Here is a 25989-nt window from a genome sequence, read left to right on the forward strand (position 1 = left end):
ACCCTGGGGGCTCCCAAGGGAGCTGCTACTGGTGTTGCCCAGCACGGGGTGGAAAAGGGCGCAGAGAGCAGAGGACACCTCAGGAACCAAGGTCGCCCTTTAACTTTAGGGGAATTAATCTCACATCATCCCTGAGACATCCTTCTGGGAAGAAATAGATCTCTGGAAACAGCAAGTGTGGATTTTTAGATAATTCCTCCACGCTTATGGGGACCAGGATAGTGTCTGCATTTCAATTGCTGCCTGATGGCTCAGCCTTGCTCAGGGAGCGATGCTTGCCTGTTGAGGCCACATCTGCAGTCTGGCAGCTGCCTTGAGATGAAATACTGGGGGGGGGGAGCTTTAACGAGAAGCTTGTGCCTGCAATCAGTGCAGTCTTCCTCCTGTGTTGGAAATTAATGGGATGTTTGGAGCTTGGTTTGCTCCTATCAGCTTCCCTTCCCTCCTCTCCTGCTTTGGACTCTTCTGAAACTTTTTGCCTGTCCTCTGTGGGAGTAAGGCTGCAGTCATGTTACAGCAGTGCTTTCCATGGCCCAGGATTTTCTTGGTACGGATCCCAGGCAATTTGAGTAGGTTTCTGTCTGACCAGCTTCCAGACAGCCCCTTGCCAGCTCAGCAGCAGCTCACAGACTGTTCAGTCTGCACAGCTCCTTCTCCAGATGGGTAAGCGCAAGCATGGGCTAACATCAGCTACAAAATGGTGCCTTTTTGTTCCCCTCCCCTCTTATCCCACAGGCTTGTGGCTGGCAGGCCCAGTGTTAACAAATCCGTGTAACAGAGATCTGAGCTCATCAGCCCCTGTGCTGCAGTCTATCCAGCAGCTGTAAGTGCACATTTGATCAGGGTTTAGCAGTGGGTTTATGCTATCCATAATCCTCGGGAGGAAGAGGATGCTTCTCTGGATTCTGTGGACCACGTAGGTAGTCTACGTACATGTGGCTTCCCCTCCCAAGGGACACAGAAGAAAAACTCTGCACTAACATCCTGGGTGACAGCATGAGCTCGTGCCTCTGGCGTGCATGGAAGATTTTGGCCCTGCTCATCCTGCCCCTGTGCTGGTGTGCTGAGCGAAGCTGAGTCTGGGCTCAGCGCAGTGCACCCTCGGGACAGCCCAGCTTACCCTGAGGGTGGAAAAGCTGCAGTCCTCTTTCTGTTAATCTCCCCTTCCCCCCAAATCAATCTGATAGGGGTCTTTGGTATTATTTTCATTTAGATCTAAGCCATTAAAATGCCCCCTATGAATTAGTGCCAGTTAATTCCAATGACTTGCTTTGGGAGCTACAACCCCAAGCTCCGTAACGCACCTCCTGTACCTCCCATATAAATTGGAGCCTGATTTACGTGTGGGAGGCTAAGCCAGCAAAACTGCCCTGTGGGGAAGGTGTAGTTCATTGAAACAAAACTGAAATTAAATTATCTTGAATAAAATTACAATAGAGCTGCCTTCAGCAAGAAGATAATGTACACATTTCATTAAATATTTAAGTTTAATTTCTTTGTGTGTGCGCATAATTTAGCAGTAGGACAGTTTACAGGGTATTTTTAACTCTGTGTGATCCGGATGAAAAGGCAATGTTTTGTGTTGCCTAGTTGATTATTAGGGCATGAGCAGCCCCCCCAGCTTTGGGTTGAAGAGCCCAGCGCAGGGCTCGTTGCAGGAAGCTGGATGGCAGGTGCTGTCACCATGATTAATGGTTCCTGGGAGTCCTGTGTTAGCCTTGCCAGGGGCTCTGCGAGGGAGGAGGGGGATTCACTGGTAAGAAACAAAGGAAATGAATGAAATGAGCGTTGAAGAAGGCTGCACAGTGGCTGAAAGGGGCCTGAAACTGTTGTGATGGAGTGGTGCTGAGCCCCAGCCTGGGAGACCTCTGCTGAGGGGACAGGGCTGGGTTGGCTGGAGCTGCCCCTGGCATCCTGCTGAATTCCTTCCCGAGCTGCTGGGAGAGCTTCCTCTGGGCTTCAGTGGGCGCAAGGAGGGAGCGTTACCCACTGCCAGAGGGTGCTGTGGGCAGCGATGTAAGGGAAAATCCAAGTTTTCCTCCTAACCTGCAAGAGGTTCAGCTCCTGCCAGTCCAATCAGTGACCAGCAGGGATCCCCGACCCCTCGCTGTGTCGATGTCAAAGTGCTGGCTGCATGCGAAGTTGGTACAAGGTTGTTTTCATTCTGAATGGAAATGAGATGTCTTTCCAGACATCTACAGGGCATCCGTGTGCCAAATCTCTCATTATCATACATATTTCATATGAAAACAAGGATTGTTTGTATTCCTTGTACAATTAGGGAGGTATTCATGCAGTCTTCAGTCATAAAAGGAAACAGCCTCAAAAGCAGTGTTTCTTTTTTTTTTGCATACCTTTGAAATTTGGCCTGATCCTGGCGTCGTATCCTGAAGTCCTCCCCATCAGCTTATCCAAGAAATCAGAAGGAGACATGGGTTTGGGGGCAGATCGTGCTGCTGCTTCAGCTTCTTTGGAGGCTGCCAGGCTGTGTGAGTAGAAAAAGAAGAGATTTTAATTCATATCCCATGCTGGGGAGAGTTTGGGGTCCAGAAACAGAGCAATCAACATCTCATTCCCACTGTGAGGCAGGATGGGTACTCATGTGGATTCCTAATGAGGCTGGTCTCTGCTAATTTGTTTGCCCAGCCCAAACATCTCTGAATGCAGAATCCCAGCTGCCACCGAAGTGGAAGAGAAATGATGAGTGGAGAAAATCCTTTTGTGAGTTTAGGTACAGCTCCTTGGCATGCCACTAAATTACAAATGTGAACTCTGGCGCTGGGTTCTGCAGGAAAAATACACTCTGAGATTAGCCTTGGACAGCAATTACTGCTTAATTACACTGCAAATAGCAAGGAGCATATTTGTTACCCAGCCTAATCTACCAAAAGGCAGGTGGGATCAGAGCAATTTGGAATTTGAAGCTTAAATGAATGTCATGTGAAGCCATAGCTGCTGTGGAACATTTGGGACTGTAGGGGATGGATGTGTGCTTGCTCCCTGCTCGCTGGTCAGACCAGCGCTTGCTGCTGGTACCTGCAATGCAGGGGGCTGAGCTCGATACAGCAACATGGACTCTGGACTGCGAGGTGTCTGGAGTGTGATCCTGAAATGGGACTTGTGTTGGGCTGAGATGAAAGGAAACAAAATCTTTTGAGAACCTATATGGCCTGTGGGGCAGAAAAAGTGAAGCTACTGACTGATCTGCAAAAGACAAAAATCTTCTCCTTCAGCAGCCTGATTAAGGTTGGCAACGTGCCTTCTGAGTCCGTGGGAGTCTGCAGGATCTGCAGGGCAGTGACTTTGGCTTAGGAAGCCTCTGATGGTGCTATCTGTGCAGGAACAAGTGACCCCTGGTACCGGGTGCTTGTTCCCAGTTTTGCAGGAAGCTTTGACTTCCAGGACAGGAGCAGACACCGTTCAGTTCCTGCCCTGTGGTTATGTGGTTTCTGTGTTAACAGATTCTCATCCCCGGCTGAAACTGCGGTATAAAATTGCCTAGATTAGCAAGCAAACAAATAATAATTTAAAAAAACAAAAAACTAACCAACCACCACCAGCGACAACCATAGGTGACTTGCCAGGTGCTGAAGACAAGAGCAGTCTCTGCTTGTGGGTTCAGAAGCCTGATGTTGGCTGGAGCCTCCAGGCAGTATTGCAATGCAAATACGTAATAAGGCAAAGAAAGCCCTCAGGAGGAGGTGGGGTTCGTTGCTTCACCCTTCGCAAAGCTCTTGACTTTAGGAGTACAAGGGCTGTGTGGGAACTGCAAGGAACTGCTGTGGCTGAGCATCTGAGAGGCTTAAGCATGTTTACAAGAGGCACAAGGTGTTTGGCTGCCTGTGCAGTCACAAATGATGCTGTGCAGTCTTCTTACAGCACGAGAACAACATTTTGAGAAATTTTGAATTTTCTCATTGACGCGGAAGACTCTGCAGAAGTTAAACCCTGCGTCTTTCAGAAGAGACACAGCATTGACACGAGATCCACCAGGAAGAATTTGGGTATAGTTACCATGCACAACATTAATGTGACTCAGCTCTCAGATCTATTGATACAGAACAAGTTTGAGCTGAGACTCGGGAGACAAACATTATCTGCACAAGGCCTTGACAAGAGTGTTTTGAAGCGCTGAATTCTCCAGGGACTTTAAAAGCAGGTGGGGTTGAAAAGGTCTTGGGTGCCATAATTTCTAAGTCAGGAGTCAGTGACAACGCGTGTTGCATTGACTCTCCTCTCTGGTGTTAGCAGGTCACAGCTTGCCAAGCCTTGGTTTTCAGCCCTGCAAACTCACAACTGCAGGCTGGCTTCAAGCTGCAACTCTATTAGGGTGCTGTGCTTGTTAGCTTATTTTTTACAGCAAAAAAAAATCTTTAATTTCTGCAACAGAGGGGAGATAAATTCCAGGTAATTTCCAGTGAGAACATAAAGCTAGGATTTCATTTACCCTTTGTATCTTCACAGTCTGCTCCCAGCCTGAACCTTATCAGAACCAGCTGATGCACGCTCATGCTGACAAAATGTGGGTCTAGCTTTTACTATAGCCACTTGGCACTTCTTGTCTCATCCTACCCCTGCTCTAAGAAGGGGTAAATAGGGTTGTGGAGTGGGTGAGTTATTTACTTGTTTATTTATTGAAGGAAAACAACATGGTGCAATTGACTTGCAAACTCAGAATAGGAAAGCTGGGAGTGGGAGGGCAATCAATACTGGGCTCCAACGCTGCATTCCAATAGAGTGTCTGCATGGCAATGAATCCAGAGAAAAGATTTCAATTAAGCAGCAAATGACTTGGTAACGAAAGACTCCTGCCACTTCAGCAGCAAGATGCCAGAAAGTGCAATACGCTGATTTCTTCTCATTAACTGTCGACTGGAGGAAGTGTATGGGAGTGGAAGAGTGGGGGGTGGGAAGGAGATGGAGGCAATACAAATCTAATAAGCTTTAAGTGCAAAAAGATAATTAAAAACTACAATTCCCCTGGCATTCCCTTTAAAAATGAGGTGGAAGGGCACAGATATGGTCTTCAGCTTTCCTGTAAGTGCTGTAGGAGAGCCCATGCTGAATGTGTTGGCGCTACTTCCAAAGAGCGACTCTGCTGGTGTTTTCTGGATGCCATTTTCTGTTTGTCTGCTTCGAAGCTGCAAGTAGAATAAATTTCACAGGCTCACTTCCTACATGGAAGTATACAGCTAGTAAAAATGATGTCTGTGAGCGTCTGGGGGAGGAACACCCTCTTACAGCCCCGCTGCTTTTTGCAGCTTCGTGCCCACCCTCCCGAGCAGCTTCTGTTGAGCACCTTTGGGATTATGCTGAAACTGCTGAGGATGGTTTCATGCCTCCTGGTGTGTGTTTTAGGAGCTCTGGTGACTTCTGTGTGTTGTACCTGGGTGGCTTAGGAATGATTAAGCCCTGACTTTCCTCCTGGTTACTACATATTTTTCTAAAACTAGCTTGTAACAACTTCCCCCCGAGACTTGGCAAGAAAGTTGGGGATGAGGAAACAGCAAAACCTTTCCAGCAACAGGCTCTGTGGGCAGCAGGCAGGTATGTCTATTTTCTAGGTCAGAATAATAATATAAAGCATCCCTGGGGACAGCAGGGAGGCTGGTCCACCCTGCCATGCTTTGGAGGGATGGGCTGTGTCTAACACAGCACTAAGATGTTTGCTCTGGGTGTGACAACCAAGCTTTGCCTTAACAGCCCAGCTCAGCACCCAAACAGCTATCAACTTCTGTTCTCATCCAGGATCATCTCATCTTGGCCAGTGCACTGTGCGCTCCCTTGGGAGCTTTCTGGGGTTTTCTCCCTGTGTTATTTTATACAGGAGCACCCTTGAAAGTCCCCCAGGACTGCTCATCTCCTGGCCCAGCAGAGACAAGGAGGGGGAAGTCACCAAGTGAGTTGAAAAATACTGATGATAAGAGAACTGTAGCTTTAGAGTGGGTTGTTTTCAGGGAGAAAACTTATTCTCCGAATAAATAGAGGCAAAACATGTAACAAACACAGAGGATGTAGTTTGCATTGGCACAAGAGTGTTGCCTGAGCTGAGAGCGTCCTGGTGCATTTTAATAGCAGCCAGACAGCGGATTATGTTATTTACACTGGTGCAATCCCTGGTGGATCTGGCTGAGAAAGTGCCATCGTGCAATCATCACTGTAACAACAACGGGAAGGATTGCATCAAAGGACTGAACTAGCATAATCTTCTGTGGTATTAACGCTGGTGTGTGAGCAGACACCAGCCAGCCCCTGGGAGCTCTGGCCCACCAGCAGGCACGTGAATGTGAGAGCAGGTGGAGACGAAGAGCCCAGCTGCTCAGGCCACTGAAAAATTCCATTCCTTAAAACGGAGAAGCCAAGCTTTGCAGGACACCCGGTACGGGTTTCTCCCAGCCTATGCAAGTGCTGTTTTGCTTTGTGTCTCGTTGTTTTGTTTCAGCCAGCCAGATGAAATATAAACAGGTATTTGGTTTAGGAGGTGAACCCTCTGCTGTCTGGGCACACCAGCTTGCTCAGTTCCCAGCTCCCAGTTGGTCGTTTCCTTCTTTCCACACAACCTTTGTATGGCCTTCGAGAAATATTATTTTTTCTTTTTTTTTTTGGCTGTGCCCATGGCTGCCCGTTTAATTAACTCCAACATCACAAACTGCCCTGTTCTGGTCGAATGCTGATACTGAGAGCTATTTTTTTTTCCTCTGCAAAGAGGAGAGACCAAGGAATTTAATTAGCACTGGGCCTCTATTCCCCTGTCAAATAATTTAATTGTTAATCTTTAGTTCTGAGAGGGGAAAAATGAATGTCTGGCCGCAAAAGCACATTGTGAAATGAGTGTTTGCAGAGGAAGTGTATCTCTGAAAAGCATGGAAGGATCAGGTGCCTGTGAAGGGAAGCTGGTGCGATGTCAGTGGCTCAAGAGACCGGCACTGGGTTTATTCCTCTGGTTGGGCTCTCTGCGGGCTGATGAAATGGAAGATACCTGATCTATCCATATAAAGCAAGCCAGAAAGCTTGGCTGTCATGTGTTGACAGTAATGTTCAGGGTAGCTGGCTCATGCATTTGTCCTTCAGATGTGCTGTTTTCTGTGAACAGGTATTAAAGGGGGAATATCAGACCAGGTCTTTGGGGCAGGCTCAGGTGACCAGTATAACTGTTTGCCACATTGCCTTCGAAGCTAGGCCTGCGTCGAATGGTGTGGGGTCCTGGGGACGTGGGGAGGACAAATTCCAGCTTGTTTCCATGCCCTGGGCTTGTCCCTGGCCTCGGCCCTTCAGGGCACAGCACAGCTCTCATGGGGGCTACTCGTGCCTCTAGTCGCTGCAGCTGGGTTTAGGTCTGGATGCCACCGACCTCGCTTAGTGCAGCTGAATTTCAGTCCGGAATATCCACTTCACAATATGAGCGTTATGGCAAACCCTGCTTCCACGAATGGAGGGGTTTGGGATGCAGCAGAAGGAAATTGCTGCCTGAGCTTGATAGCTCATGCACAGCACCACCAGCGATGCAGCTGCGTAACTTAGGGGCCGGAGTTGGCCTTTGACTTGCTCACCTGGATGTGCACGGAGGTTGGCACTGTTTGGGCCTGCGGTACCGGCACCCCGCAAGCTTCCTCCCAGGCGGGAGGCTGGAGAACACCTCAGTTTGTCCCTGGGTGTGTTTGGTTTGATCCTGAGCACTGGGATGGGAACGTCTGGTTTTCCTCCCCGCTCCTCTGAGGACGAGGGGGAGCTTATTCACACTGAGCATGAGGCTGTCCCCAGCCCGGTCATCAGAGAAGAAAAAGAGAAGTGGGACAGGGAGACTGCACCAGCCAAGCTGTGCAGCCAGGAGGGGGAACGAGGCCTCTGTCTGCTGAGGAGCCATGTGCTGCCTGTGTTGGTTTTCCTTTTTTTTGGCTGCTTCACATGTGAGCAGTAGCAGTGGCTCCCATCTGCAAGCCAAGATAGCTGAGTTTGGCTAGCTGAGCTCCTGGTGGAAACTGTTCTCTCCTGGCTTTAATTGCAGGAGCAGTAACCGCTTTGCAGGGTAATTTCCCTCTGTGCTTGAATTGCTGCTGCACCTTGGCACGGTCCCTGCGCCACGGCAGACGAAGCTGGCTGTGAGACGCAAGAGCAGGCTGCACCCCACTACCCCAGGGGGCAAAGGTGTGTGTCGGGGGGAAGTACATTGCTGATGGTTTGGATGCATTTAGCCTTTAGAAGAAAATTTGGGCCGTCCTGCGCCTGCCTGCTGAGCCCTGGAACTGCTAGGTGCTCGGATGGAGCGCTGCGGGGAGGCCAGCAACCTCCCCGCCTGCAGCACGGGCCAGGGATTCGGGACTTTTATTGACTCTAGCAGGCTCTGACAGGAGCCACGGTCGCAAAGAGAACATCGGCCGTTTGGGCAGAGGGAAGCACCATGTTGTCCACGATTAACTAGCAGAGCTGCGGTACCCATGGCAACTCTCCCGCGGGAAGGGGCTGTGTGGGAACGCGCCGAGGCCAGACGTGAGCGTGGCCACCGGTGCTCCCAGTCCTGCTCCCTGCTCCGCTCTCCTGGCTCCCCCCCCCAGCCCCCCCCCCCCCCAGCAGAGACTGGAGCCCAGCATGGCCCAGCCCCTGTTCAGCCTGACTCCGGGGCTGCCTGTCTCCATCTTGTCCTCAGCAGCCACGGAGAGGACAGACAGACGGACAGACAGATGAGAGCTTTCCCTGCAGGGAGGGACAGGGAGAGTCCCAAACCCCGCAGCGAGCCTGCTGCTCCTGACTGCACGTCAGCATGTTATCTGGAGGGGAATGCTGCCAGGCGCTGGCCTGGGGATGCTTGGCAGAGACTGCAAGCAGACTTTTTTTAAAAAAAAAAAAAAAAATAATTAGATCTACTATCAAAATGAATAGCACAATCAATATTGATATACAATTCAATTAAAAAGGATGAAACTTATTTTCTGCGTGTTTTTCTCTGTCACGTTGTCCCTGAATTCCTCGCCTGCAGCAGCAGAAGTGGCCAGGAGGGACAGAGAGGAGGTGCACGGGGAGAAGGGAGCCCTGGTGCCGTGTTTCTGGCCTGGCCTGGTGCAGAGCAGAAGGAGCTCTGAGTGGTATGGGTGTGCTTGTTGCACGCTGTGTGCTCATGCTCAGCTGCAGGAGGTTACACCATGCAGCGTGGATGTGGGGCGGATTACAGGCATGAATTCATGAAGTTAATTTTTGTGATGGGTTTTTGGGGGGAGGAATTACAACTTAGGTTTTGGCTTAGGGTTTTTGGTTGTGCTGTTGCTCATCTGAGAGCTTGAGCAGTAGAGCATGGAGTAGAGCTGGACCTTGGGAAAGGATAGGGAGATAGCTGTGTACAGCAAGGCTGGTGAGATGTGGAATTGAAGAACATTTGAGGAAGGAGTTTTCACCCTGAGGAAGAACTGGACAGCAAGCTATGCAGTGATCTACTCAGTTATTCTTATTGTGTTTTATTACTATTACTCACAGGGGGAGGAGGGGGGGGCGGGTAGGAAGGTAAAAGGAGGCTTGTAAATACTGCTGTCTCTGGCCTGGGTGGCTGTGTTCAGTTGCTGTGAGCTGCTTAAACCAATTCTAGCTCTTGCACCACAAGTAACTGCATTGCAGTAGCCGCAGGATGTAATCAGTTAAAGTTTTGAGAGCATTTGGGGATCCTTTGGGTTAAAGGTCCTGCACACCATTTTCCAGCCCCAGGGACCAGCAGTACAGCAGGAGAGGAGCTGGGAGGCACTTTTCCACAGCCCCTGGGGAATTAACCCTCTGCGACCATTCCCAGCCCAGGGAAGCTGCCACAACTTCGCTGGACTGAGAAAATCTTTTCAGACTGCAGCATTCAGATGTCTCCATTTTCCACTGCCATGTTCCTGAAGCCCATGGCTCCTACCCCATATGGCAAAACATCCTGTCTGGAGCTATAAAGCATCCCAATTACACTGATTAACTCTATGGAAAGGCACCAGCACTCGGAACAATTGCTGACTCTGCCTGGACAGAGCAATATGGAAATAATAAATGACTGGGCAAAAGGTTAGGGGGCAGAAGAAATCTGCACTGTGTGTAGCTGGGAGGGGAGGAGCCCAAGGAGACCAAGAAATTGCAGGAGAACAATGTGTGGGTGCATGCACAATCCCTCCTCTTCCCAGGACCGTTGTTCAAACTGTTCCCGCTGCCAGGCATCCCTCCTGTCCTCGCTGTGCCTCCTGCAGTGCCACTGCCACCGCTCTCCCTGCTGCCTCCAGATATGCCCCAGGGAGCTGGAGGGAAGGCTTATTCCGGCTTTTGATTTCTTTGGGTGTGTTACAGATAAAGCTTTCAGTGCCTGATATTGTGAGCTAAGCCCATTTGCTTCTTAATACTACTTGATGGAGGCGCTTTTTGTCTCCACCCCGAGAAGCGAGTTAAATTCAGAGTTTTGAAGCCAGAATTCTTTCTGGTGGCATTCTCGACTAAACCTTCCTCCAGAAGAGGCTACAGCTCTTGCAGCACAAGTAGTGACTTTCTAGAGGTTTATAATCCGAAACCACTGAGACAGGTTAGAAACCATAGTTCATGAACAGTGAAGAATTGCAAGTCAATGCTCAGATTTTAACCATTTGTGAAATAAATCCAGCAAATGCCAGCATTGGATCTTGCGTTTCCATATACTGAAGGGTTTAAAAAAAGACAATTCTATTTTCATAGAAAAACAAATGAAAAAAGACCTTGCGAAGACAAAAGCATGTGTCTAGCTTTCTGCATGCTGAATATTCCCTTTAAAGTCAAGGGGACTAGGCAGATGTTTAAAGTTATGCATAAACCACCTTCCTGAGTGCAGTAAATAAAGGGGAAAAATGTCTTTACAAGACAAGGTTTCACATTTTAGGTAATAATATTTTCTTCGTTGATGCATTCTTGATTTAGTGTTTGCGTGGAGAGCTGCCGTGGGAACCTCTGTTGACGTCAGAAGGTTTTAGATCACAGACCAGACAAGTGTCAGAGTTACGAGAAATCGCGGGTGCTCTTCTATCTATAGCTCTGCAGTCACACCAGCAGTCGCGTTTTCATCAGTTCAAATAGTTTGCCACGGCAGCTTTTTAAAAATTAGTTTTAGTTTAAGGATTTATGCTGCTTGTTAAGAGTGAGTAGGGATATTGCAAGTGCTTTATTCTTTTTTTTATGAATCAGGTGGTTTGAATAGAACTCTTTTAGAACGGATTTAACATCCAGCGCTGAGTGGTGGTGGCTTTTATCTTCTGAAACTGTGCTATGGATCCTTTGCAAAGGGAATCTGAGCTAGCACACAACCTACCTGGAAAGTTGTGGGCCCCGTTGTAAAGCTGGGGTTCTCTGACATGCATATTTTGTATTGTGTGCGATGAGTGGTAAAAGAACTTTTGTTGTTTTCTGATAGAATTGTTGTCGTCGTGTCCAACAGCATTGCAGGCAAAGTGCGGTTTAATTGGTGTAGGTCTGGGTACACAAACATGAGGCAAATGCCCTGCCTCACAAAGGCAGCAGGAGGTGAGTGTTCCCCATGTGCTGCCTTTGATTTCTGGTGTTATTTATCTGCTTATTCATGAACTATAAAGAGACGTAACTTTCGGGACAAATGGCCAAGCTCTGGCACCCCTGCTGAGGGCAGCTCTTCTCCTCCCTGCCTGGCTGCCCTCTGACTTCCATCTCCTCAGCTCCCTGACAAAAACCCCGTGTTTTCAGTCCTGGCAGTGCTGCAGGGCCCACGCTGATGTGGGAGAGCAAGTCGGGTCTGACAGGGCTCGTGTTTTGTCAGCCACACCGACAGCAGGTGATTTCTGAGCCCCCAGCCTTGTGTCAGGGTGCGATGGAAGGGGCTGGGAGCTGGAGGATGCTTGTGATTCTCAGGTGCACAGGGCAGCAGGAGGGGTGGGATGCTCACATTTGGGTTTGTGGATCAGATCTGCGGAGCTCTGGTGCAAGAAAATGATCTCTTTGTGTGTGAGGGGGGATATTTTGTGAACAATAGCCCTGCTCAACAGCATTTCCAGCAGGTAAAAGCAGTGGGAGTGACCAGAGAGACAAGATAGTAAAGATAACGTGAAAAGTCACTTTCTTGTCCACAGGCTGTCTTTGCAGTTGTTAGGAGATAAGGCTGCCTCACCCAGGAATTCAGAGCATCTTCCTTCCTGCTCCCACCTGCAGTAATGCCTGTGTTGCACAGCTCCTGCTGTAACAAGGGACCCTACCCATCCTGTGTAGGGGTTCTTGGCACCAACGAGGATGCTTGGAGCTAAGGATTTGTTAAAGAGTGCTGATGACGGCTGACCCTTACGTGGTTTTGGGTTTATACCTTCCTCTGTTAGTGAAGAGAGGAGGTGCCTATGCTCCCTGGGGCTCTGCACAAAGCATCTTTTTACTCACACCATCCAAAATGGAAGAACAAACCAAAATCCAAAGGAAAATGGGTAAAGGTGAGAAGTGATAGATTTTGTTGGATTTCCTGCACGGTTCCTGGCTCACTGCATTTTGCCACTGACAGATGCAATAGCGATCCGATCCACCACTGACCACAGCTGCTGTCTGTTGATTCATGTGCTTATTTGCTCCGATCCCACCTGGGCTGGGGGTCAGGATCCGCAGCCTGGGCTGGGGTCGGAGGGGCAGGAATCGCTCTGGGGGTAGGTGTGGGGGGAGCTGCAGGCGGCAGCTTTCATCTGCCGGCAGCGCGTGCGATGATTGATGGCACTGCAAGCCCCGCTGCTCCGTGCATGCGGCACTCCTCATCCTGGCAGCCTCTTGGCAGGCTTTCCCCTTTTTTAACCCACCCCACAATGAGCTGCTGATAAAAACAACAGAGTTCCCTGGCTCTCTGCTAAGGCATTTCTTTTTTTCTTTTTTTTTTCTTTTTTCCCCCACTAGTGGGCTGTGAGCCACAGTGGCAAGATGAAGAGGGAGAAATCAAAAGGAAAGCAGGTGCAAAAGTGTGCTGGTTTTGTTTCCTCCCCTCCCTCTCAAAATCCAAATTTCATGAGGGTTTGGTAAATTAAGATTTCTCCTGTTTTTCTCAGCTGGCACTTAAATCCAGCAGAGATGTATTTACAGGATGCCAACTGTGTCTATGTACCAGCCAGATGTGTTGCAGTCCCCAGATCAGCAGCTTACCATGGTGCATTATATGGATGAAATAATTGTCTGCGTAATGGGGTGTGCTCAGCGCGTGTAAATGACGGGCGCATCTGTCTCCATCTATTTTTGTTCCCTGCAAGCCTTCTCTAGGCTTTGGCCCTACAGAGGGGCCCAAAAGCCACATTTCTTTTGTTGGTTTTCTGAGCGTTGGTTTCCTGAAGGGTCAGCAGAGATTCAGCAGCACCTCGGAGGTGTGTACCCGATCTGTGACACCACCGGGATCGAAAGATGCCGAGCTCTGGGACCAGATCAGCCAGAGCAAACCGGCAGCTTTCCAAGAGGTTAAGGGGACTCTGTTATTTTGCACCCAGCAGTGAGCATGGCTGAGAGATACCGTTGTAAACCTTCTTCCCTCAAGGGAAATGTTCTCTGTTGTCTGGCTTGTAAATACAAATGTAAATTGTTTGAGGTAATCTGGGGGAAGGGAGAGGGAAAGAGATAAGTGATTTTTTCTCCTTTAAGAAGAACTGACCTGCTGAGTTAGCAATACTTTATTAAGTTGAGTGAAATGCAAAAGTTGCTGTTTTCTGGGCTGTGCAAGTGTCTAGAAGGCAGCAGCCAGACAGCCTGGTGATGAGGTGTCTGCTCATGGCTGCTACTGGTCCCTCCAGTGCCTCGTGTCGGAGCAGCAAGAAGAATTCCTGCCTCTCTCGCTGCTTTCTTTGTGCTCCATTTATCCCAAGACCCTGGTGTTAGGAGCTTCCCCCCTCTCTGCAAACTGAAGTTGTCAAAAGTATTTCAACTGATTTTTTTTTTTGTTAGAGCTGGTGAATCAAGCCATGATGGGGAGGATTTGCTGGAATTATTTTTTTGTAGTTTATGACAAAATGTGATAAGCCATTTTTCTTGAAAGGTGCAGGATGCAGAAGTGTAACCACACAATAAGAATAGAAGTCATTCCACCTTTGCTGATGGGCAAAGGTCAATAGAAAGCATGCAAGGTAACAATAGCCAATCAAAGGGGTAATTTACTGGAATTAGTGAGAGCCTGATCTAATGTGCCACAACAGTGAGAGCAGATACAGACAAAATAAGCTGATATAGGGCCTTCTGATTTCTGTCGTCTTAGTACTAGTCACTTTGGCATTCTCAGGGAAGCTCTAGAGTTGCAGAAAATGAGTGAATGGAACTCCATGAATAGATTTAGATGATCTGACATATCTAGATGTTGTGCTTTTGATTTAGATGTTGTGATTTTAAAGCAGGATTTGTTTCTCAAAACCCTTGTCTTCCATCAGTAACTAAATAGCAATTATATTCATTAGGTGGTCAGACATCTTGTTCCTAATACTGAAATTTGGAGAGCCCTTTTCACCTGCATGCTAGGATGAAATGAGAACAGACTTCTCTGCTGGTTTTCTATCACAGATGAATGATCATTGGTCGCCACTGGGATAATGAAGTAATTTAATTCTGGACATTGATTAACATCCTCATTCAGATACTGGGATCATTTTCTACCCAGATCATTTCATGGGGATGTGTTGGCTTATGAAATTTATGTCACCAAGGGAAGTGTTTCTCTAAGAACAGGAGAATTGCAGTGTGCTGCTGCTTACAAGTGCTTTCCTCCTTAATGTGGGTCACTTGGTGGGTAGCAGAATGAACTTCAGTCTTTATTCTCCGCTATTAAATCTGAGACACTTAAAACAGGCCCTTTGCTGACTTGCTCCATACAAGCAAGGTGTCTCCAATACCTTCTTGAGAGGAGTAAGGGGGGGGATGACCAAATTCATATACCTGAAGTCTCCTCCTTGAAAGAAGTCTTTGTAGAAAGCTCGTATTATGCAGTGCCCCTGTATGTAGGGGCAGGATCCTACCACTCCCGCCATGTATTGATCTCTTTCCAGAAGCAGCTTCCTTTGGGTATTTGAGGAGTAAGTGTGTGTTCTGGCAGTGGGTCCTGCAGAAGAGGGTCACGTTCAGTGGGAGCAGAGGTGGACAGCCTAAAACCTGCAAAGCACCAGTGTCCTCAGAGATGTAGGCCACTTTGTTAGTGCATTTGAGACAGCAGCTTTGTTAGTAATGTTTGTTATTCATCTTGCCTATTGTTCTCCGGCTCTTTGCACTCAACAGAAAGGGGGAAAATGGTTTCAGTTCGGATGTGTGGAACCTTTCTTTTGTTCTGGCCTATACAGAGAGCTGGTCTGGAGTTGCTTAAGGCAGTTTATTAGAGATGAAGGTTAAGATTAGATTGCAAGTTAGAAAATGTTTTACTTACTTCACATTAATTTGTCTTAATTGCCTGAGATGTGAGTGAATTATTAGGGGTGGAAGGAAGCGTGTATAAAATTCCTGCAGAAGGCAGGGTCCCAAACACTTTGCACCTCTGGTGGGATGACAACAAATTAATCTATCTTTGAATGATTTATAAGGGCTTCTAGGTAGAATCGTCTACCTCATCACATTTTCAAACCTCGAATGGACAGCGCTGTCAGCAGGGTCTCTAATGGGCCTATCATAGGTTGCAGACCAAAGAAGCTAAAGAGTATCCTCAGAGCTGCCTAGTGCAAGGCTTTGCCAAATCATTCGTATTTCACAGAGGAGCTGACAGCCTCGGAGCAGAGGCACAACAGGTCATAAGGCACAACTTCTGGTAGATTTCAGTTATCGTGAGTAAACCGCTCTATCTGCTGAGAATACCTGCTACGTTGCTTAGCTTGTGACTCTAGAAGTCTCTGGTTAGTGTTTCACTCGGGGTACCTCTGCAGTGCTGTTTAGCACTGCGGAGGTATAGCAGAGGGTTTGGAGATGCATATGCTTACTGTCCTTTTCCTTCCCCTGCCTTTTGTTTTGTTGTATTTTCAAGGAGCTGAAATCAGGAGCCCTCCAATCACCTATTTTACTTAAAAGTTTGTTTCAGGAAAAAAAGTCTCTTGTTTTAAGAGACATCATATTCACAATGGTATTTTTTTTTTTTAAATCTGGAACTGAAGAGCTTTTGTCTGTCTCTGACAGAAGAGAATAGAAAAAAGCCAGTTAGCGTGATCCAGTAGGGTCTGAGGCTGGTAGCAATTTTCAGGCTGTGGACTGCTCAGAGCAGTAGCCTGGAATCTGACAGATTCCTGCTCAGAAGGGGCCAACTCATCTTGATTAGGTGAAGGTCATACTGGTGATTCCTGACATACAGAAGTGTAATTAGGATAAGAATCAGACCCAGACCACTTCAAAGCCTCACGGGACAGTGTCCACTTGGGTAAGGTGCCAATTCAAAGCTATCTTTTATTTCCTAACCTGTACAGGGTGCATTCCTACCCCCAGGCTTCTGCAGTGGTGTTTGTTTATCACCACAGATATTAAAATGCTATCGTACAACAAAAAGCTGAGGCAAGATCATCACAGGGCAGGGGCAGTGTTTTACTCTACATGAAGGAATTCAAAACTGAGCTGGGTTATGAACATACAGTTAGACTTTGGGAGAACATTCATCTGTGTCTCCATGGATATAAGCAAGGCGTATGGAAGACCCTGTGTAAATATTGTCTAATTCATTATTATTTTCAAGAAATATCATTTTGCTTTACAGAGATGGGTAAGGAAGGATTGGTCAAGCAGTCTGGCTGTCAGAAGACCCCTTTCACCTTCCCACCCCAACCCAATTTCCATCCCCACCTCTACCCAGGTTCTCAGTAAACATCTTAGTCACAGCAAAGTGACTGCAGTCCAGGAAGGCAGGTAGCAAAAAGGGAAATGCTCTTCCAGAAAGAAAAGGCATGTCAGAATAAGCTGCTTATGGCAAATTCCTTCTAAAACATCCCAACTGTAACAGAAACAAATATTATATTGGCAATACCATAATGTTTGTGTTCACACACCAGCTGTTACTCTTTCCCACAGGGTCTTATTTTTTAAAAGGCTGGTTAAGGACGTTTTTGTTAACCAACAGATCTAGTCTTACTTTTATATTGACTATACCAAATTTCCCTTTGGGACTTTGGATTTTTTTTTTTCTTTTTTTTTTTTGTAGTGTATGTGCTAACATAGATTCACTTTCCAGAATATTTTAAACAGGCTGACAATGAAGTGTGGTACACCCCGTAATTTGAAGCAATGTATACTTCTATTATGGATTATTGGATTATCAGCTTGAGGTTTTTTTCAACATTATGCATGACTGAGTGCTTGAGTAATTGGCACGCTAAGTTTATGAATGACTGTTAATGAATAAACTTCTCTTAGTGAAACTGAAATAGCAAAGCTATTCCTGGACTAGAAAGGCTGGTAGATTTTTGGCATGCAGTAAATTGAAGGCATAATATGAAGAGGGGGGAAGAAGAGAAAAACATTGCTCAGAGTCAGTTCTGAGCAGGAATTACTGAACTGTTTCTTGTTTAGAAAATGATAGCTGTACAGAGAACAAATTGGTTTCAATATCTCCCTGCAACTGAATTAAAACACTTTCAAATTTTCTTAAATATTAATTTCAAGAAAACTAGACTTCCTTTAGTATGCAATATGACATACACGTATCTGCTGTATTTGGGTATGTATGCGTATATATAATTCGTAACATTGTAAACATTTACACTAGAACATGAAGGGACTGTGTTACCGAGGCTTTGCATGCCTTGGACTTTAATTGATGTGCTGAGAATCTGTAAGTGCTCGTGTGTTGTGCGATGCATAACCGTGTGCATCATAAAACAAGATTGACAAGACAAGTGAGTACCAATTTCACTTGTGCAGGTGGTTCAGAGGAGAGCCTCTCAGGTTCTTTAGTACTATGGCCATAGGAAGCTCATGCCTGGGAATACACTCTTCCTCCCACCCCTCCCCACTTTCCCCCTTTTGTCTTCTAAGCTTTTCTGGAGAGTATTTGAGAGTATTTGTGTTGTTTAACCTTGCTTTTTATCTGCTTCAATGTTTGTTATACTAGAGGTTTTATTGTGCATAGATATGCTTCTTTTCAGTCTGCCCTGCTATATTGTGCAGTTCTGCCTGAAAGAGACAAGAAAGGATGGCTCTGAAATACTGAGTGTTGTAAATTGCTTTTCAGATATTAGTTATTTCCAGAAGTTCTTTCATGGTTTACCAAACAGATAAACCTTTTTAAGTGCTCTGAGGTCATGCTGTCTTTGTTTATCTGTGGAACTGCAAGAAAAGTAGAGAGACCCTGATTTTTATACCCAGAAAGACTTTAGTGTTCTTAAGAGACTGCTAGCTAGACAGCTCTGTCCAGTGTCAGCAGGTATGTTACAGTGATTCATACAAAAACAAAAAACTGGTATTACTCCAGTGATGTATATGTAAATAACATCTGTCTTTTCACATTAAACTGCAATATGACAACTGCAATATGACATCTTCACATAAACATGAAACTTTGATAAAACCCAGAAACGTAGAAGAGTAGCGGAACTGAAATGAAGTCTAAGACTGATGAGGAGTTCAGGTCATAAAAGCTTTTTTTTTTTTCCAATTCCATCTATCTGGCACCTATCACTTGCTACAGGAGGCTGCATTATTCATGCAGGCAGAGAAGAGCAGCTTCTTTCTATTATTTTCCTTTGTTTATTTAATAAAACCGTTGGAAGGAGAGATGGAACAAACAATTCTTGAAGAGTAAAACTGCTCCTTCTCCTACCTTAGCTCTTAATAAAACACTGAGCACATCTAACAGAGTCAAACTACAGCTAGTCAGTAATAGATATAATTGCAAAAAGCTCACAATGTCCCCCCTACCTTTCATTTAGATTCTATAAGGGAAGGTTGTTGAAAACAACATGAAAGAAAAACAAAGTTGGGGAAGGAAGATGATTATTTCTTTGCATTCAGTGGCTGTAGGCATAGCAAGCTGCGGTGACAGGGTGAGCTCTCCTTGGAAAGGAAGCCCATGCTTTCTCAAGATAACAGAGCTGAGCAGTGAAAGCCTCCTCCAGAACTCACCTTAACCTGCAATCTTAGGACGGGGAGGGGGGAATTGGGGATATTTACCCGGGCAAATTCAAGTGCAGCATTCCCAGCCGCCACTAGTTGTCACTTTGCAACCAGCCGGGGTCGGTGTTTTCAGCACTGCGGTTAGCGAGATTGCGGTGCTAATTAAACGGAGTAACTCCCAAAGCCGCGGAAAGTCCCGAGACTGGGGCTGGGAGATAGCCAGGCTCGGGGAACCGAGCGAAGGCGAAAAAGCAGCTCGAGAACGGCGGAACGCCGCTGTCCTAGGGCCGGGGCCGCGCAGGGGTCTGTGCCCCCAGCTCGGATGAGCACGGCAGCCCAACCCGTTGCTCACCCACTCCCGAAAAGCCGAACCTTACCTGAAGAAAACGATCGTCTCCCACACGTAGACTCCGAGCGCGTTGACGTTGCACATCTTTCCAGCTCTCGCCGCGTTGTTGTTGGTTGTTTGTTGTTGTGTTGTTTTTTTTTTTTTTGTACTCCGCGAGGGGTGGGCCGGCGGGCTTGGCCAATAAAGTAACCAGCACTTGGGGAGAATTGGCAGGGGAGGCGAACCTCCCTTTCTCGGGCTGGGGGGAGCCAGGGGCGGCTCGGTTCAGCACGGCGGACAGCGCCAGGTGCTGGAGCGGTTCAGCACCGCGGACAGCGCCCGGTTCAGCACCACGGACAGCTCCTGGGGGCCGGCCCGGTTCAGCACCACGGACAGCGCCCGGGGCTGGCCCCGCTCAGCACCGAGGACGGCGGTGGCTCGGCTCGGCTCGTCCCGCCTCTCCGCTGTGCCACCGCCACTGCAGTGGTGCTCGGGGCCGGAGGAGCCGGGCTTCCCGCACCGCTCCCTCCCTTCAGCGGGATCCCGCTCCGGACATCAGGCTGGCGAGCGGGGCAGAGGCAGGGGGTGTCGGGTTGCCATCGGGGTGGTGGGGTTGGGTGGGAGGGGGGCGACCCGCGGCACGCCGGGATTTTAATCTCCGCCGCTAGCCGGGGTGTCTTCCTAATTACATCCACAGGAATTTCAGCGTGAAGCCGTGCTGCAGTCCCGGTTGTGTCGCTTTCCTGCTCGCCGTTTGGCTGCTGTTGATTCCGGCTTCCTGGGTTATTTTCCTCCCAAATAAGTTATTGCTGCTGCAGGGAAGGTGTCCCATTGCTCAGGGCTAGAGCGGAGGGAAGCGAAAGGGAAGTTTCTTGGGAAGCACTCCCATCGCGCTCGGAAAGAAAGTGGCTCAGTGTCCTCCTAATGCATCTCATTTCCCCTCTGCCCTCTCCCCCTGCTAGGACTCGCCAGATCTTGGGAGTTTCTTGCTGCATTAATTTACTAAACTAAAAAAAAAAAAAAAAAAGGGTGGTGGTGGTGGAGAAGAGGGAAAGCAGAGGGGAGGGGGAAACTCAGCCTCTCCACCATCCCAAGGCCCTCCTCTTAGCTGTGCTCATTGGTCTCAGGGCTGAAAAAAATACTCTAGGATGTGGTTGGATAAACGCATATTGTTCAGCAGAGGCTGTTAACCTTTAAAGCGCTGATACGTTTTGTTTTATTTCAGCTTTTTAAACTCAAATCGCTGTCTTTTTAAGAACTCTCTGAAATCGTCTCCCTTGACATGGCAAGCGTAATGTGCCTTAAGTCTCCATCTCGTGGAAGATCTGCTTGACTAGCATTTGCTATGTGTTGCTGTTGGCTTTTAAGGAGCATCTGTGTTGTTTCTCTTTTTTTTTTCCCTCTCTTCTTTTCCTTTCTCTCTTTTTCTTTTTTTTTCTTTTTTTTTTTTTTTTCCTTTTTATTACCCCATTTTGCAAAGAGGTTTGGCAAATACCAGAGCCACCAAGGCTGGGGCAGGTAAGGAGCATGTAGCAGTTTCCTATCGCAGCTCCAGGACCCTGTGCTCGGGCTGTGCTCACAGGGGGCTGATTGTGGTTGTTGGGGAGGGGGAGGAATGGGCTCCTTAGCCACTGTGCCAGTCAGCCACTCTGCTTTGCTTCTCAACTTCTGAAAATTGAAACAAAAACTTAACTCTCCTGAGTCACCTAAGATTTTCTTTTAATTCTCTTCTGTCCTGGTGTAATGGGACATTTCTTCTTTAAGTTCAGCTTTATTTACTTGTCCAGTGCTTTGTAAAACTCCCCACAGAACAGAAAGAGTCACTTTTAACCCCTTTTTAGCTGCCTGGTTTTTTTTTTTTTTGTCTGTTCAAAGAATCTTCCTATCCCTACGTTGGGGGGAGTGGTGGGGAGAAGGGGGGTGAAATGGAGTGCGTACTTCACCAGTACCGCAGTCCCCCTGGGCTAGGAATTAGCCAAATCTTTCTTCTTGCTTCGGGTTTTATCTCAAAGGACCTTGCTGCAATGCCAAAACTGACCTGATGTTTTTGATCTCCTGTTTTTATTTGTTTTAAACCAATATGTTTTTTTAGCCAAGCAGACAGAAATATCCTTTTGGTTGTCATTCAAAAGAAAAGAGGAAGAAAGACCTGCTTGGCTTCTATCCATTAAAGAGAAGGAGTTTAATCTGATTTACCCCAGCTACTGGGTCTCGGTGTCTAGCTAGATTAATAACAGGCTCTGATTTCAGTCCATGGTGACTCCTGGGGACATGGTTCCACGCAGGGCATCCTCCCTGCTGCTTGCTGGCTCCTTGCTGTAATTCCTCTCCTGAAATTTGTCCTCACATGGATGAGCCTCTTGATGTTGTTCTTTTCCAGCCCCCAGTGAGCTGACGGCCCAGAGGAGGAGCTCCAGACTGGGAGTGCTAATAGGACCCAAACAGCAGGAAGGGAAATGGTGTTTCTCTGTATTTTTTTTTTTTTTTTTTTTTTTTTTACCAGGAAACAGGTCCAAGGGCAGAAGGCAGAATCATCCCTTGGCACCTGTGGCTTAAATCTAGAGGTTATTCAGCCTTTAGAAATCAGCTCTGTGAGAGAGATGACCATCTCATGTGATTTCTCCCTTGGTTGTAAATTTGATCGTCTTTATACCAAAGGAATTCAGACTTGCCTTTTCTCCCCACCACCTGCTCTCCTTGTGCTGCCTCAGCTTAGGGGAGGAGGGTGGCTGTGCATAAGATCGAGGAAGCAGATGCGTGTGTGTATAACACAGCGATGCTTCACAGCTGTTCCCTTTGAAGGGAAGCTTTCCCCTTTTTCCAGTGGAAGCATTTACCTTCTTTGCTGTCCTCTGTCGTGGTGATGTTAGTTGGCAGGCTGAGTGATTGGTGTGGGCCTGGGGATTCCTCTGCTTTGAATGTGCCTTGTTACTGAGAGAAATAAGAGCCATATTTGTCTTTTATGACATTAGAGGAAATGGGCAAAAAAAGTTGCAACAGATGCTTGGAGCAGGTCTAGGCATTCAGGCAATTTAAATTAGACAGTAAAAGAAAGAGATGTGAATTTAAGAGAGATGAGTTTTATATGTCTTATTATGAGGGTCCCAAATGTACCTGCAATTTCATTATATTTTGCTGTGTTGAACATACTCTGGATAAAAAAATTCATTGTTTTTGTTTGTTTGTTTTGTTTTGTTTTTGGCTGGGATATCTACCCCCACAATATATGCTCTTGTATATCCTCCTGGTGCCAAAGCAGTTATTGCTCACTTGTCTTGGTACAGTGCCTGCATGTATGGGACCTTGCTCATGGTTGGCTTCAGCTCCCTGGAGTTCCCATTGTGATTTAACCTAGGTGATTAAAGAAACAGCCAACCAACCCCCACTGAAACCCTTCTGTAGGGATCTCAGAATAATAAGGAAGTCACCCAAGCTGGTTCTGGACAATGCCAGGTTTAGTATCCTTCCTCTCTCTTGAGAAGCTATGCAAGATCTAACAAAGGCTGGAAGTCAGTTTTATCACCTTTACTGTAAGTAACCCTCGTCATCAGGTATGGGTTGGCAGGACTCTTCTCCTAGGATGGGACCTGGCTTGTTCATAGGCTAGGGTTTAGCTCTCCTTTTGGTTTTGCTACTGTGTTTTGTGATGTTTGGGAGGGTTTACTTGCCCTTATTTTGCCTGCTTATTTTTCAAGCAGAGTCCAAATGGTTTTGAAAAACACTTATAAGATACCTTTCCATGGTGGAACTTGTAGAAATAACAGGATAGAAGATAACTCATTGTAATATCAATGAGGCTCCTAAAATCAGAATTACCTATCGTGTGTTCACCTTGTTATTTATTTATTTTTTTAGTTTGCTCCAAAATAGAACAATCTTGTAAAACTCATGGTGGGCAAGGTTGTCTGGGAAACTTCTGTGTCATTTTCTTTCTGACTGTGACTGATGGATTCTTTTCATCATAAGATACCATAGAGATGGTTATTGTGGGGCAAGTGTTGGAGTGTAGGATGGAATATCTTCTCATTTAGGAGGTCAATATTCACAGGATTTTCAGGAGTGGCTTAACATTTTAAATGTTGTAGCTGACAGCAGAATGTCACCAGTGCAACAATCAACAGGTGGGACTGAGTTCTGCATTTCTAGGGCTACCTCAATGAAAAGGAAGTTGCTGGGGCTGCTGGATTGTGGCTGAGAATGCTTGTTGTACAGCAGAGGGCTAGATCTTAATTCTGTCTTATCATAATAATCTTGTGACTGTCTTCACTGCAGGTGAATGTGATTGTTATCCTTCCTTTTGGTGATTCAAACCTTTCAGTTAGTCTTGATGACTGAGGACTCTGTAGTGACTCAGTCCAGGCAATGTAGCTGGCAGTTTTTCTGTTTCTCTCCATTTGATCATTAGTGTTTCAGATAGATGGACAACTGGCTTCCTGTTTTTTCAGGGATCACTAGCTTCTGATGCTCATTTTCTATATGAAATCCTAATCTTCAGTGTTATGGTTGGCCATTCTACAAGTGGTGATTACCAGGAAGAGGAAATGACTGTAATCAAGTGTGGGCTATCATGACTGGTGAGATGAACAGCAGCTGTTGAGGGAGGTGGAAACAGGGACACGGCAAAGAATTCATGAAATAATGCTTTTGCCTTCTCTGGACACTGAACAAAGGGACAAGTTGGAGTCAAGGTGATTAGGTCAATTGTATAAGGCAATCGTACAAGAAAACATCTGGCCTATCTCCTCTCCCAGAAGCTCAGTTGCTTGCTGCGTCAGAAATTTTCAGAATTTTATTTGTCATAGAGAGGTTGGCAATAAACAAACACCACTAAATTATTCTTTGCTATATAGTAAGTATCGATGAAAGACTGAGTCTGACCCAGAACGGGGTTACTGAAATGCACCTGTAGCCATAAGGCTTTCAACATCTCTGCTCTCAATTCCCTGTACAGTAGGAGCAGATCAGAACTTTTTGGTAGAAAGGATCGAATCAGACACTTGGAGAACACAACAGGAGCTATGGGAAATGTGCAGAATGCTTTTAACTTCTTTTCCTCTTAGCTAAAATTTGTTACTCCACAAATGCACACGTGCAGAAAAGTGCGTGTGGAATAATTCAAATGACACGTCCGTCAGGAGATCCAAGCCTTTCATGGCTGGAAACAAACAAAAACTTTCTAATTATCTGCTTCTCCTTCTTAATTATTTTTCTAGCTCTGAGAGTCAGGGAATACCTATTCCCTCAGCTTCCTTTGCAGTTTATTCTTCTTTCATATGGCTCATCCCTGATCCTTTCTCCCTGAAGTCCGTAAGTGAATTTCTTCTCTTCTCTGTGGGGAAAAATGAATCTTTCAGTGTTGCTGGCAGTCTGAGAGTATCAACGGATAGTTGATCCTAAGTATCATTTAAGGGAAAGGGGAACCCAGAAGGCCTTGGAAATTGCACTGTGACTAAATGAACTTGCACCCTGTTGGAGAATTCACCTAAAGCCTCCTTCACAACAGCAAGTTGTTTGTGTTCAAGATCTGATTTTCATCTCTGGATTTAATAGTAGAGCCATTTGCAGTTTCTCTTCTTTCCTTTTTAAAATTAAAATTTTAATGAAAAAGCTCAGATATAGGGTTAAACTCCTTCAAGTTGAAAACAAAACATGCACACGCACTGCCTTCTTTTCCCAGATAAATCATAGGATTTTCAATGAAGAAGTGGCTAGCACAGAAGTAAAGTACACTCAGTGTACTAAATCCATTATTGTCAGTTTGTTCTTTGGAGAATGGCTGATGAGGAAACAGTGCCCAAACAACTTGGATTGTGCTCCCCAAGACAGAGATTCAAATTGCTCCAGCAGCAATGCTTACTTTTCCGATACTGAAAAATAAAACCAGATTTGAAACTCAAGTTCAGAGAATTTTACAAAGAATTCTATGAAAAATATTCGTATTCAGTTAATTTCCATGTATAATAAACTATTTTTGTGTAAGACAGTTCAACTAAATACTGTTTTCCTAGAAACTCAAGAGCCTGTGACTTTTTTTTTCTCCCCACAATTACTGCTAAAATAACACCCTAAAATGTTCTTGCGGTGTTTTCTAAAGTAGTTGGCCAAGATTTTCCTGAAGAGATACCCAGATGAAAGAATCCACTGGAACTAATTTAAAAGTCCATTTTATCCATATTTTTAAAATATGTTTAAAATTGAATGCTGATGGAATGTTTGATAAGCTCTGTTTTTCTACGAAGTGGATCTGTGGAAAACAACCAGTGGAGACCTTTGCATAGGAAATTCAACAGAATTTGCAGAGTAAGCTTAGAAGGCCATCAGGTGTGGAGCTGAGGGATTTGTGGTGTAGATGATTGATTTGGGATGAAATTCAGACCAAATATCATTGACAATCTTTTGCCCCATTTGTTTAAAAATTATAGGTCTAATCATAGAAACAGAACTTGTCTTAGAAAAAGTAACGAAGATGAATTCTGTCAATACGCTGGAGTTTATTGGTTATGAAGTACTCCATTGTGCATGGTGAGTCCTTAGAAAAGTACCTCCTCGTTTCTTTATGGACCCTTTCTTAGGAGCTGCACCCAAGATGAGAGATTCTCATAGCTGCAATGTGTTTAATGAGTTTAAGCGTAGCCGATTTGTGATCA

At 46.2% G+C, this 25989-nt stretch overlaps 1 protein-coding gene across 1 annotated transcript in view; it reads right to left on the bottom strand.

Annotated features, from left to right (window-relative positions):
• GLRA1 (glycine receptor alpha 1) overlaps positions 1–19447 on the bottom strand; it is a 36786-nt gene extending 17339 nt beyond the window's left edge. Inside the window, exons 1-2 of the mRNA XM_035559753.1 lie at positions 19392–19447; positions 2355–2485 (exon numbers count right to left, since the gene is read on the bottom strand). Of these exons, the coding sequence (XP_035415646.1) occupies positions 2355–2485; positions 19392–19447 (187 nt within the window). The remainder of the gene's footprint in view (positions 1–2354; positions 2486–19391) is intronic.
• Positions 19448–25989: the final 6542 nt, after the last annotated feature.

The sequence above is a fragment of the Cygnus atratus genome, chromosome 14 (assembly GCF_013377495.2).
Source record: "Cygnus atratus isolate AKBS03 ecotype Queensland, Australia chromosome 14, CAtr_DNAZoo_HiC_assembly, whole genome shotgun sequence".
In the NCBI taxonomy this organism is placed as follows: domain Eukaryota; kingdom Metazoa; phylum Chordata; class Aves; order Anseriformes; family Anatidae; genus Cygnus; species Cygnus atratus.